Raw genomic sequence first — 14735 nt, 5'->3', positions numbered from 1 at the left:
TTTAGCTCAAAAGCATCCACATAAACAATACGTAAACAAAAGAGTGTGGTTGTTTCCCAAGGAAATATTTTACCAAATCAGGCAGTGGGATGGATTCAGTCCAAGGGCCATAACTGATGACCCCTTTTCTAGGGAAAAATAAAATATATATATTTTTTAATTCAGAGATTAGGGACTTAGGGGTAAGGAAAGGATGTAGTGGGAAGAAACAAAAAACATACAGATACAATCAAATAGGGAAAGAATTAACTTTAATAGGTTACCTTCTGTGGATCTGAATTCTTCTCCTACTGAAGTACTTTTTATACCCAGGTTATCATCACTGTCACATTCTGTAAGGAAGAATCAACAAACGCAATTAATTTTTGAAAGCTATTGTGCCAAATATATATATATATATATATATATATATATATACGTATTCTCAAACAATATTATTTTTATGACTTCTCGTTTATCCAAGCTTACTAATTATAATTAATCAGTATTAGACGACTTTCTCAATAGATATATATTTTTAAATGCTCACGAATAGTCTTAAATCAAGAAAAATAAATCAACTAATGAAATAGGCAATCCAATTTTACGTCTTCCCTATATTCAAAAAATTATTTGAAAATGTTCTTTTAGCATAACCACTGAGAAAATATAAAATTCTGGTATTAAAAAAACCTAGAAATTTAAAAGTTATTGGATCTAAAAAATAATCTCCAAAGTTTCATTTGCATGAAATCATCTTAAAATTAAGAAAACTGGTGACAGTAAATTTTCCTGTACTTTGAAAATCATATGCATTCATCTCTATACAGCTAACACCTTAGGTTTTAATTAACAAAGCCTCTGCATGCCACAAACTCACTTACCTGATCTTATATGCTTTCCTAATTAGAGAATCTGAAGACTTTATAAAAATGATATACCTGATGAGGTATTGCGAAATCTGAACAATGATACTATCAGCGATGTACTATCACTTTTTAAATCAATATAGTGATTGAATCAAAGTTTAAATCACTGAAAAAAAGCCATATGGACATGTTTGCTTCCGTGCTAACATGTAAAAACTTTAAAAATACACTTAAAAATTAAAGATTTATAATTGATTGCCAATAAAAATAAACAGCTATATCTCATATGTTCCTTTGCTGCAGAAATTTGTTATTACAGGATATTCTTTACAATGCCACAAAAAAATAGTATTGCTTTCTCTATAATCTGTTATGTATACCTACTACTGCAAATATTTCAAGTAATATTCTAGGGAAATAAAACATTACATTTACAATTTGAAGAACAACAAAATTAAGCTTCTAAAATTTAGGACCAGAGAGAAAATACCTAGGGGCTTCTATTTTTACAATTAAAAGCAAGGTCAGTCAAAAGCAGCTTGCCTTTACTGATCTAAACAATTCATCACTGCATATGAGGCCTAAGGCAAAACTGCATATTTGATAACAGGGATCAGCTTGACACTAGGTTGCAAAAAATACATATACTTCTTTTACTTTAATCAGACCCATTTGTAGAACAGAGAAATTATGAATATTCTTCCCTATATTCAGAACCTTTGTATAGAATTAGTTTTATCATGTAGACTTTGGGATGGTACCCAAATCAACAACCTATGTCTTAACAGGCTGAAGAAACTAAAGACACACAAGACTTTTAGAACTGTAACAATTATTTTATATAATGACTATTCAACAGAACATGAGATGCTGCTTCAATCATCTACACTTTCACAGCAAGAGTGAACATTTACTTTCAATTTTTAATACGGCTTTAAAAATCTGTGTAATTGGTATGACTTTATAGACACTGACCACACTTAATACTATCGCTCTATTCCTAGTGAAGCTACAACCAAATGAATAAAACAAAGTTCTATAAAACAGATAGTCCATGAAGAATGTTCCATGAAGAAACATAATCTTGAAATACATTCAGTAACATCTTTCATAATTTGTATTATACTAATTCATAACAACCGATGCCCAAGTTTACCCTTATACAATCTAAGAAAAAATATAAGTAAATTAATAATTAAGAACCATAAATAGCTGGATATATAAAACCATATTTTCAAAATAAAACCACACATAAATTGTATCAAATGGGTCTTGCTCTTCAATTAGTTGATATACAGTCAGGTTCTATTATCTAAACATATCTCTAAGAGCCAAAGGAATTTTTTATAAAAGCAACAAAGGTTACCAATGGAAAAGTGGAAAATAGTAACTAAGAAATTTAGCCATCAATATGGTTGAATCCTGACCAACAGGGGAGAAAAAAATGTTAAGAAAGTATCAGTGGCTGAGAGAACTCAAATAGAGCCAAGAGGCTACCCTGGAGGTCACTTTTAACACTCACTCCAGTGACTGCTATGCATCATAACTTGCCAAACGCCAACCAAAACCAATCCTGCCAATCCTAAAGAACACCTAGGGAATCAAATAAGATTCCACAAAGGTTCCATACACTAGGGTTAACTCTCCAGAAACCTACAACCTCCAGATGAGTCCCTGGATCAGGTAAAAGTTCTGAAATGCAGAGGGGCCAGCTTCTCCAAAACATCAACTAGTACCATCCCCCTATCCTATATTATCGATAGCCTCTTCCAACATGAAAAAGTGAGAGTGGGCATAGCCCAAATACCCCTAAAGAGTGGAAGATCAAAGATGATGGCCGAGTTATACAGAGAAAATAGGGTTTAACAAATGAGTATGACTGCTGAATAATGATTCAATATAATATATTGATATTTCTTTTAGTCTCTAGTATCTTAGAGCAGCTAGAAGTAAAAACCAAAAATTGTGGAACTGTAACCCATACCAAACTCTGAAATCTGCTCTACAACTAATTGTTGTGATGTGCTTTGGAATTCACAGCTTTTTTGTATATATGCTATTTTTCACAAAAAAGAAAAAAAAAGTAAAAAAAAAAAAAAATACAAATTAAAACTACAAGATTAGCTTTTTTATCTCTCTAAATAGCAGACGTTAAAAAGCAACTGATGTTAGTGAGGAAAAATTTTTCCCAAATTTCCAGAAGACAGTTAAAGGATTGCAGTAATGGGTGTGCCAAATCAAGAAAGGGGCATTTAACAGCAGTAGGATCTCCTGGGGCACTGGCTACCCTCTTCCCCGCCTCTCATTGGCTCAGCACAGAGCCAGCCCATATACCAATGCTGATTGCAGGTCTGGTTCCAGAGGGAGCAGAGCAGCCCTCATGGACATACTAAGCTATCTGGTGGTCTTTGGAACTTATTGTCCCACAACTTGCCCTGCTGGTAGAAGATGGCTCACAGCCATTGACTGTAGACCATGTATGGAAAGACTGTATGTCAAGAATGTTTGTATGTTAAGTTTTTACAATAGATATATTTTTTTTTTAAAAAAAGAGATGGCTCAGAGAGCTCCCTAGAGAATACAGTGGGAGGGCAGTCAAGTGGTTGCCTGAGGCAAGCGACATGGAGTGCAGTGCCTGGGACCATTAGAAAAGTGTTTCTTAGGAAAGAGGGCACATTAGTATCCAAGTAAATATAAGAATTCCTACGGTCAAATAACTATGCTCAAGACAAGACACAAGCCCAGAAAGGACCAGGGAGCCCCTATGCATTGGCCTGGAGCTATTCTCTAAACTCATTACATGGATAATCTCCAAAAGAAAGCACTCAAACAGGTCAATATGCAAAGACTGGGAAAGGTATTTTTTTTCCTTAATATCTCTCGAAATTTAAGCAGCTGGATATAAGCTTAAGGAGCAGGTGTCTCAGAGAGTCTAAATTCCAGTGATAACACTTCAAAATATCAAAATTTCCAAGTTTCATCTCAAGATTACAAAACATACAAGGAAACAGTTAGTGACGACCCAGGCAGAAAAGAAGATTAAAGCATTAGAAACCATCAGTGAGGAGGATCAGACCTGGGAAATTCCAAAGACTTTTAAAAAATGGTCTTAAATATGCTCAAAGAGCAAAAGGACATGGACAGAGAACTAAAGTCAATCAGGAAAATGACAGAGAAATGAAAGAGAATATAAATAGAAGGAAATTAAGAAAAGGAACCAAAGAGTGCTGAAGACCAGAGGAAAAGAAATAAAAAATTCCCTAGATGGGCTTAAGAGCAGACTGGAGCTCACAGAAGAAACAGTGAACTTGTAGACAAGATAACTGAATTCATTCAGTCTGAAAAGGAAGAAAGAATGAAGAAACACGAACAGAGCCTGAGGAACCTACGGAACACCATCAAGGGTACAACAGATGCATTATTTGAGAAAGAGAAAAAAGGAGCAGAGAGGATGTAAAAATAATGGCTGAAACTTTCCTAATCTATCCAAAGACGTAAAAATATACATCCAAGACGTCCAATGAACGTCAAACAGGATAAACCCAAATTGACCCAAACCACACCATGTCACAATCAAACTATCGAATGCCAAAGTTAAAAAGAGATTTCTGAAACCTGTAATAGAAAAGCAATGTGCCACATACAAGGGAGCCTTAACGAGATTAAGTGCCAATTTCTCATTTGAAACCAGAGGCAAGAAGTCAGATGGAAGACATATTTAAAATGCTGAAAGCAAAACAGTGACAACCAAAAATTCTATGTCTGCAAAAATAGATTGACATTCTCAGATAAACAAAAACTGAGAGACAAGAAATGCTAATAGTAGTACCGCAGGTTGATAAGGACACTAGACAACTGACTAAAGTCACATGAAGAAATAAAAATCACCACTAAAGATAACAGTATGAGTAAATATACCAATTCTATTGTATTTTTTATTTCTAACTCCATATTTTTTACTTCCTGTAGTATCTAAAAGGCAAATGCATAAAATATAATGATAAAGCAATGGTTTTGGACTTATAATGTATAGATATGTAATTTGTGACAAGAACTACACAAAGATGGGGGAAAGACGATAGGAACATAGTCTATGTATGCTATTGAAGTTAGGTTGGTATCAGAACAAACAAAATTATTACAGATTTAGGTTGTTAAATATAAGCCCAATGGTAACCACAAAGAAAATATCAGAGAACAGACACATTAAAAGAGGCAGAAAGTAAAGTGCAGGTTATCACAGGTGAAGGGCAGGGGCAATGGGCAGTTAATTAGAAATGAGTGTTGGGTTTCTGCTGGGGTGATGGGAAATGGAAGGTGGGGGGGGAATTGTGAATGTGATAAATTCCACTGAATGTTATGCTTGGGAGAAGTAAGGATGGGAACGTGTATGTTGTATACATGTTTCCACAACTTAAAAAAAAAGAACTGAAAGACATCTTTCAGCATCTTTCTGAACATTACTTTTTAGCAGTGCTATTTGTTTATCTTGACATAAATTCTGCAGTTATTAGACTATAGCAAAAAATATCTTAATTTTATTCTTCAAGGACATGGTTAGAGGCATCAAGAGCTAGGAATCTTGAAACCACATATCTACTGAAATTATATGTAAAATTTTATAAACATGTATATTTTGGAGGAAAGAGGATATAGAAAGCTTTTATCAGATTCTCAGAGAGTTTCATTAATCCTCTCCCATGCCTCTAACCAAAAGGTTAAAACCATATTTCCTTAAAACTTTGTCAAAACTGAAGACAAGAACACTATGCTAAACTAGATAAAAGGAGATTATCTTGGCATTCTTGTGGTAACCAAAATTACTTAAAGACCCTAAAAGAATGTCTTTGTGGACAGTGAGAGATTTTCTCATTGCCAGTACATACTAAATACGATTCCTTAACATAAACTCTTACTTTTCTATTCACAAAGTCATTTGATAGGAAAAGTAATAGAAGTTATCCAAGAAAGCAACTGTTCTTTGATTCTCTTATTTTAAGATTTATTACCAGGCAATCTGACACCTTTCAGTCTTTCATTATGGAAAAATTTAGCTTTAAATAACTGGATCTAAATATAGTATGCTTTAGTATAACATTTTTTAATTGTATGGTTACAAAAGCATTATATACTTCTTTAGCTCCTTAAATCAACATTAATGGTAAAATGTCTTGATTTAAAAACATTACACTTCTTTGGCCTCTTAATCTTAATTATATCACATTTTCCTTTTATGATAGTAATAATACAAATAGCTACTGTTTACTGAGCCCCTCCAGTGCTTTATATATGGTGCTAGACACTTTATATCACTAATTCTTACAACCTTATAGATGGAAAGTGAGGGTTAGTAAAAAGTTAATTGTCTGATATTATATAGCTAGTAAGCAGCAAAATTGACATATGAACCAAAACTCATTCCCTTCTTTATGTTTGCATGACTGCTGCATTTCACAAATATTTGGCATGAAGTACACGTTCCAAAAAGCAGTTTAAGTTCAAAAGAGCAATAAAATGAAATGAATGATAAAAAAATAAAAAAATACCTAGAACTTAAAAGGCATTCAAAGGGGATAACCAGCAGATAACAGTGGCCTTCTATATTTTCTAATCCTCATCTACTCATGCAGCGCTCATTCCAAAAAGAACTGAAATAGAGACAAAATCATAACAGGTTCCACAAACTAAATTATAAAGGAAATGCTTCCCAAAGCAGCAGCATATGCAAAAGAAAAGGTGCTTAGCAGAGGGTAGCAAAAGTAAAAACAAGTATTTTATAAGATATTAAGTAGATGCGGTAAATGATTACCGAAGGAATGGAAAATAGTGCAAGAAAAAGAGGTTAAAAAAAAGCAAATGGATAAAACTGAAAAACTACAGAATAGGAAGATTATATTCAATAGTAAGGAATAACACAAATATATAAAATAGAGCTTATTTTCCATTATAACCTTGACATCATTACTCTGCTTTAAAGAACATGCCTGAGCTAGTAGATTTTTCTTAAATACTGGGAAGTGAATTGGACATAAGTACTTCCTTTCCTTGAACAGTCTCATAAAGATGGAGAAGGGAGTATAAGCCATCAACAAGCACAGAAGAGTTATTCATTCCTTCCTCAGACCTAAACTAAAGGTCTTCACAGGGCTGTCAACCTCTTATATTTTGTTTTGTTCTGCTGGTATTGTCATTGTTACTCTTTATTAAAGCTTTCTTATTTCAGGTGTAAGCAATCTGCCTTCTAAAAAAACTAAAGTAAGTCTGGAATTTCAGAAATGAAGACTGAATTTTAAGTTCTGCAAAACTGTCTTAACATATGTCAACCCATGGATTTACACGTGATATACAAACAGATTTGACTACTAGATTTAAAAAAGTTTTCAGAAAATTATTATGAACCTATCCTCCTTCTAAAACACTAAAAAATGAAAGAAAGAAAAAAGGAAAAGATGATAAGATAGAAGTATGAGGGCATGATTGCTTAGTGATTGAGCAACAGTTCTTTAGTGGACAGCAGTTTATTGGTTTCTCTCAGCAGTGAAGTCTCCTTCTCTTGGGCGTTTTGCACTGTGACTGCAGCTGCGTACCTTTAGTGGTATCAGATATGCTATTTAACAAAGCACACATCATATCTCCCTCTAAGTGGTGAGGGTTTAGTATGTGAGCTGGCCTCTGAGTCTTCTTAAATTGATTCTCCAACTCCAGAAAACCTTGATCTCCTGAGAGGATGGTAAAAGGAATTTGCTTGGGTAGTTGTTCATCTAGACGACCAGCCTAGGTTGGAACAAATGGCATATATTGATAAAATCACCACGTGCATTTCAAATCAAGTTACAACTATTTCAAAATGAACACATATCTAGGAATGTATATTAAGCAGTTTCTGTAGCCCTCACCAAAGTTTGATATACAGATCTCCTTTATAAATGAAATACACTACATTTAATCAAATATAAGATGTCATCAAGTATAAGCTGAGCTATTTTATGTGTCCCTAAGAAAGAGAAACACTGCCAAAATGGGAGTCCAATGGGAGCCCCCACATAAAGATGGAACACCAGAGAGCTCCACACTCAATATAAAGGTAAATAAGAACTAAATCTGCCATAGAGAAAGGGTAAGTAAGGAAGTTTGCAATCTTGGCACTAGATAGAAGAAAAAAGAAATCTCTTATGCTGTTGACCATAAGCAGCATTCCACAAGTTTGCAGCGTAAATTCATATTATTAGTGTGTCTCATGAACCCTCAAGCAAAAATTTTAATTTTATACAGGTCTTAGGTTAGTAGCTTCTCTAGGTGACTGGCAGAGGCAGTAGTATATTTAAATACTATCCAGCCCAACAGTGATTGTTAAGCTGCCTCCTAATTTAAGAGATATTAAAGATGAAAGCAACTTAGCATAGATCAAGTACAGTGTTATCTCTTAACCATTCATTCCATAAATAGCTGAGAGTCTATTATGTGTAGTTTGGTCCTGCTAAGAGCTAAAGATATAGCAGTAATTAAAACTGTCAAGGGATTTGCCCTCAAAGTAGTCATAAATAGAACCTGATGCAGAAGATTTTATTAAAAAATATGGCACTGAAGAATGACTTACACAGTTACATTACAACTCAAGTGGGGGAAAAAAATCCAAACAGAGAATCAGTGAGTCCAAGAGTCACACTGGTTTCAATAAAACAATGACTCACATGCATACATATGGCAAAATCAGCAGCATCTTTTCTTTTACTGCAGCGAGGATGAAGGAAGAAGCATCCAATCCTGTTCAGGTAATTAAAGATCTTACAGTTGACTGGAGGTTTCCAATTGGTGTTTCCTCCTATTATTCATTTAGAAAAGGCATAAATGATAGTTACACTGGAGAAGAAAATACCAAATGGCTAGAAACTACTGAAAATACTCAAGGAAAAACAGATAATAGGAAAAAAAAAAATCCCTCCAGTGGGAAAGTATTAAATTAGAATGTAAAAGAACTCAATTTCAACCCACATATCACCATCTTGTACCTTATAATCTTGGGAAAGCAGACCAACTTTCATGAATCTGCCTACTCACAGGGATGTTAAAAGCAACACCAAAAGTAAGGTGCTTGAAAATGTTTTGAAATGGTATCGTTTCGGATGAATGTATGCCATTAGTGGTTTTTACAAATGTGTCAAGGCTTTCCAGTAGATAGAAGTGACTGGCAATCAGTAAAGTTAGACTTAATAAAAGGTTATATTGGCTAACTTATCCAGGTCAGTATGTTTCCATCTTGAATCCCAAGTCTCTTCTTTAAATGCCTTTTCCTATCAAACATTAACTTATCAGATGCTCCAAGTTTGGTCATTGTATAAAGAGATTTAGATGAAGCTACATATTTATAAATAGCCAGAAAGGATGAACTAACTCAAGAGGCATTTCTAATATGCTGAAAATAATTCTAGTTCTGTAACCAAGACATCCAAGTTCAAAAGCTAACTGTGCTGTTCGTTTTAAAACTTCATAAAAAATAAAGTTTTCAGCCAGCTTCTTTATATTTGAAAAGAGAGAAAACCATAATAATCAGTAATTACGTGTTATTATCAAGCTTAGGACATGGCATATTATTGGTATTGAATAAAAGCTTTTTCAATCTGCATCTAAAGATCCACAAAAAAGAGCTAATATTCACCACAGAAAAATATGAAGAGAAAAAGATTTAAGCACGGCTAAGTACACTGCAAAGTAAAAATATTCTAATTATGTGCCATCATTGTATTCAGGAAAGCTCAAGTGGAATCCTTTTAAAGTGCACCATATTCTAAGGTAAAATAAAAAGTGGTTTTCTCAAATGTTTTCCATATTAACCATACCTTGAAAGCCCCAAATAAATGTTCCTTGGTTAAGATGTCCTGGTAAATGCCCAAAAAAGTTTGACCAGTTATCAAAATCTACAAAGACTATATGAGTCATGGTTCGCAGGTAATCCAAATCTGGAAGCTCAACAATTTCTTCATCTGATGAGAAACACATGAACATGAATTTAATAAGAATTTGCTAAAAACTAATTTCTCAAGTCTAAAAGATATTAGAGAACTTATATACAAAAATATTAACCTTTCATCCTATTCATCCCTATCTAAACCTTTTCATGACATTCAACGCCTGTACGACAAATTTTACACCTGCAACATAAAATAAAATTCTTAATATTTCAGAAACTAGATTATATATCTTTTTACAAATATGTGCCATTGATCCAAAGGGGTTTTTCCTTAAGTTATTTGTTAAAGGAATTATTTAAAAATTAAAATAATATGATAGAAAGACCAAGTCTTATGGCTAAAGAGCCAAAAACAATAAAAGGAAATTCTTTTTCAAAATTTTCCAAGAACATTCTCCCTCACTAGAACTTGGCTCTTCTGTAATTTGGAGTACTGGTTTTCTTGTAGTTCTCTGATTTTGATTAAACACTCTAGAGAGCAGAAAGAGGATAACCCAGAGCCTTCCTGCCAAAAAAGTAGCACTAGAGGCCAGTGGCACATCAGTACCTCCTATCATAAACACATTTTTCTCGGTTCTCTTAGATTCTTTTTTATCATCTTTCACAGCTCTCCAACTATTTTTCTCCCTCTCTTTTACTTTCTTTCATACTTCTCCACCTTGATACAGTTTAAACTTTCCAGTAGTATCAATGCAAACTTTAAATTGCTAAATCATTTAAAAAGTTAATAGCTTCTACTCCACATAAGAGAGACTCTCTCAAATGTAGTAAAGTCATTCCTTCCCATTTCTCAGCCACTCATATATTTCTCTAGGTTCTGAGCAATTCTAGGTTTAGATATTACAATAATTTCCTATCAAAGTAATGAGAGTAATAAAAGACACAAAAGAACATAAAAGGATGGGACCACCGTTTGTAGTAGTCAAGTAAGTCTATAGCAAGTATTTAATCCTTTCTCACTTAAAACATGACATGAATAAAAGTAATGCTGAGATATACCATAGAGGAAGCCTGTAAACTTTAAAAAATATATATCTAAAAATATTCTATTACCCAAATGTTCACATATTTTCACCGTCTCCAGATTATTGTATATTCACCAATAATCTAATGTTTATTTAAAAGGATACAGAATTTAAATTACCCTTTCAACCAAACTAAAAACACTTGCATTCTTTTACACTTATCAAATCCTATCATATGGAAGGAGGAAACCCCAGAACAAGTAGAGCAAGCAAGGGGATCCATACCTCAAATTTTTCCCTGGTTTCTTACTGCCACTTTTAATGCTACTTCTAATGGCTATTTTAACTGTAAGGAAAAGCTTTGCTTCCCAAGTAAAGAAAGTATACATATAAATTTTGAAATGACCTTTAAGATTCTTATAACTTATAGAATAAGGCTAAAATTGAAACAAAAAAAATTACTTCAATTATTTTTAAAATGAAACTAAACATTATAAGAAAAATGTAAATGACAGTAACGTCCAGGACAACTTTCAAATCTGACTTTCAGGAAGACTATCAACTTCCTTCAATTCTCAATATCTCTATGCCTTTTATAAGAGAAAATAAAATGACATCTACAATATATATTATTTAAAGCCAACATATAATCTTTGTCTCCCTGAGTTCAGAAAGTGGCTGAAAGACACAGGAGGAACACAAATCCTCCAAAAATTTATATTTCAGTAATTAACTAAAATATTCTCCTTTCCTGCTTCTAAGCTGAGTTACTACTAGCTTTCATGGTTACAGTACTTACTACATAGTGGCTATACTATATCACCTTCTACATTAATATCTGAAATTTGCACAGACAGAAGATTTGTAAAGCCATACCTGTATTTTGATAGCTTAGGTCATTCTCAGCTCCTTTCTCCACTTCTGAATTGTCTGTATGATTTACTGCCTGTTTTGGTTTTCTCTCTGTATGTGAAGTACTGGCAGTAAACTTGTACAGGCTTGCTTTATCAGATCCAAAATGAGCCACACTGGGTTTCTGTAGGAAGCAATGTTTTCTATGGAAGTGCTGCTGAGCACTTCCAAGATCATGAAACGCTTTGGTGCAGGTGCCACACTTGATTACATACTGCTGCTCCTCCTCACCACTCTTTTCTTCTTTGTGCACTTGATATATATGAGTATTCATGTCGGCTAAATTCTGTGCTGTTGCTGAACACAAACTGCAGCGAAACCACAGCTTACCTTTATCCAGCATAATTTGGAGACATTTACTATAATCTTCCTTTCTGTTGACTTTACAGTTGTAACTCTCATGGCAACCACAGGTTAACAGGTTACTGGTCTCCAATACTGCAAAATCACCCTCGGTTTTAATCGAAGTTTCAGATTTTTCTGACACAAATACATAATCGATGCTGTGACACTCTTTGTAATGATTCAAGAATGTTTCTTCTACATTAAAGATAAGATCACAAAGTCCACAAAAGTATTTAATCTTTATCTCATTGTTATGCTCATCTTGACAATGTCGGTATAATGTTCCTATCTTGTGAAAAGTCTTTTTGCAATGGGCACAGCTGTATCTATGAAACTGGTGACTTGCCAAAGACATGCAGTGCTGTTTTACACATTCCTGGGAGTCAAACATATCTTCACAAATTCGGCACTGCCATTTCCCCCTTGGAGGGCTGTTTGCAGGGGAACGATCGATAATAGCAACAGCCAAAGAAGGCTTCTTAACAGTTGTATTACTCACCAATGTTGTAGAGGATGATGGCAAAATTCCACCTTCTACCACTTCATCCATCTCATAAAAATATCTGTGCCCATTATGAAATTCAGTCACATGTGCCATGATAGTCTCTTTCCTTGTTAACTCCTTTTTGCATGTCCGGCACCAGAAAAGAAAGTTATTTAAATGTGCTCCTCCATGAATGCGGCTCATGTGTAAACGGATGACCCCTGAATCTTCACATACCTTTCCACAGACCACACACTTATAACACATTGTGTTTGCAGAGAAAACATGCTTTTCTACTGCATCTTCACTTGGGAATCTTTGATGGCACTCACAATACCAGGTTTTAACTGTTGACTTTTCTTTCTGGACACAAATCATACCTTCATGGCTTTTATCCTCTAAATTCATCTTCTTTTTTGGAATTGTACTACAATCCTGGGTATTGGATTCTTTAAAAGACATTGTTCTTTTAAGTGATGAAAACTTTGATTGCTCTAACATATGCAAATCAGAAGGAAGTTTGTTCCCTTCACAGCTATGGCAATAAAGTAAGACTGATTCTTCCAATGAGGTAATGACTTGGACTTTGTGTCCTGAAATCTGCTTATGATACCGGGTACTGGTTTCATCCACAAAGACCTGGTTGCAATTTGGACAATAACCTCTTAATACGAATCTTGCTGCGACCTGGGCAATGCTCTTCTCAGCTACAGCTACAGGACCAGCATTTCGACAACGAACTCTAAATTGGATTAAAAAAAATAATAAACTCTTTCATAAGCATTTTCTAAATATAGCCTATCTGCTTTTTATTATAGTAATTATAAAATAACCAACACATAAACAAGCACCAAAAGACACTTTCCACTAAAGATGCAGATGATATAATGATATTCTATCATGTTAAAACACCTGATTATTACCTACATCTTGTCTATTCCTACCCACATACAAAAGGGTAAATTAGAATCAAAAGATTTTTAAAAATTCCAGGCAAACTTTAGAAAATTAAAAACAGTATCAAATGCACTGATAAAAGGACTTATCAAACACACAAATTATGGGTTTCTATATAGTAATTAAACTGCATGGAGAATACTATGGTAAGATTATAGGCAACCTGGAACAGATTCTTAAGAATTCATTCTATGTCAGGAATATGCCATGCCCACAGATGCTTTTATGCTAAAGAACTAGGTTGTTACTACTATACACTATTCTAAAAATTAACTTATAATAAGTTATCAGATCTAGGAGAAATGAAAAACTCACCTTTCTTCTTCACTACTAAACTCCCAAGAGAACAGACCTGGCACCTTTCTATTTCTTACCGATCATTATCTAATTGCCAATGAAAACAATTTACTAAACCAAGAGTCTTTTTTTCTTCAGTCCACTTTCTCCTTTTCCTCTCTGTGAACAACCAAAAGACTTAACCATCAGTTTGGCTTGAACATCTTTCCTCTCAATTGGAATGACACCTAGATCTATTTTACTTGGCTGGCTTAATTCAGTTCCACAGTTTTTGACTCAATAAATATGCCTGTATGAGTTAATTCTGAGTGGTAACAGTAGAGTTGAAGGAGATATACTTTTGCCATCAAAAATGTCAATCTTATTGGGAAAAGAGACATGTAGTGACTAAGATATAACAAAAGTAAGTAATAAAGAGACAGATAAGATCTTTAGAATGTTGAACCATATCAACATATTAGTTATTAAAAATAAATTAATTCAGAAACTAAGTGCTAAGATTCATTGTTGACAGTGTAATTAATTCTATTAAGAAGAAAAGAATGGAAGGGGATAAGGAATCAAGAAAAACTGGAACAAGGAAATGATTTTTTTTTTTTTTTTAAAGCGGGCAGGTTTATTTCTGCGATCCCCGGTTGAGCTCACCAAATCCAAGATGGAGGAAAGTGAGTCAGTGCCTAGGTGGTGGCGCGGGCAGTTTTTTTTTTTTTTTTTTTTTTTTTGTTGCTGCAGGCTTTATTTTTATTTTATTTTTGTTCACTTGTGTTTTTCCAAAAGTGTTGAATAAAAACGAATACCATTGTAGGGAATAGATCCAGTGGCAATCCTCTGCTATCTGAGGAGTTGCTGGTGCACTGTCTTCCTTTTTGCAGCTGTCCAGCCACACCTGGGGCCCCTCCCGCAGCCCCTGCCATGGGTGGAATGCTTGGTTTGTTATGGTGGATCGAGCACAGAAGGAA

The 14735-nt window shown here is 34.2% G+C and overlaps 1 protein-coding gene across 6 annotated transcripts in view; it reads right to left on the bottom strand.

Annotated features, from left to right (window-relative positions):
• The window catches only part of ZNF451 (zinc finger protein 451), a 142552-nt gene that overhangs the window by 36996 nt on the left and 90821 nt on the right, over window positions 1-14735 (bottom strand). For 5 of the 6 annotated variants that reach the window (XM_077162156.1, XM_077162155.1, XM_077162157.1 and 2 more), the window contains exons 10-14: window positions 11658-13264; window positions 9686-9829; window positions 8540-8670; window positions 7436-7622; window positions 264-332 (exon numbers count right to left, since the gene is read on the bottom strand). In XM_077162156.1, coding sequence (XP_077018271.1) covers window positions 264-332; window positions 7436-7622; window positions 8540-8670; window positions 9686-9829; window positions 11658-13264 — 2138 coding nt within the window. The remainder of the gene's footprint in view (window positions 1-263; window positions 333-7435; window positions 7623-8539; window positions 8671-9685; window positions 9830-11657; window positions 13265-14735) is intronic. The other variant, XM_077162158.1, reaches the window with a different exon arrangement.

This window comes from Tamandua tetradactyla, chromosome 5 (genome assembly GCF_023851605.1).
Source record: "Tamandua tetradactyla isolate mTamTet1 chromosome 5, mTamTet1.pri, whole genome shotgun sequence".
Taxonomy (NCBI): Eukaryota; Metazoa; Chordata; class Mammalia; order Pilosa; family Myrmecophagidae; genus Tamandua; species Tamandua tetradactyla.
This window is presented reverse-complemented; position numbering and strand designations above follow the sequence as displayed.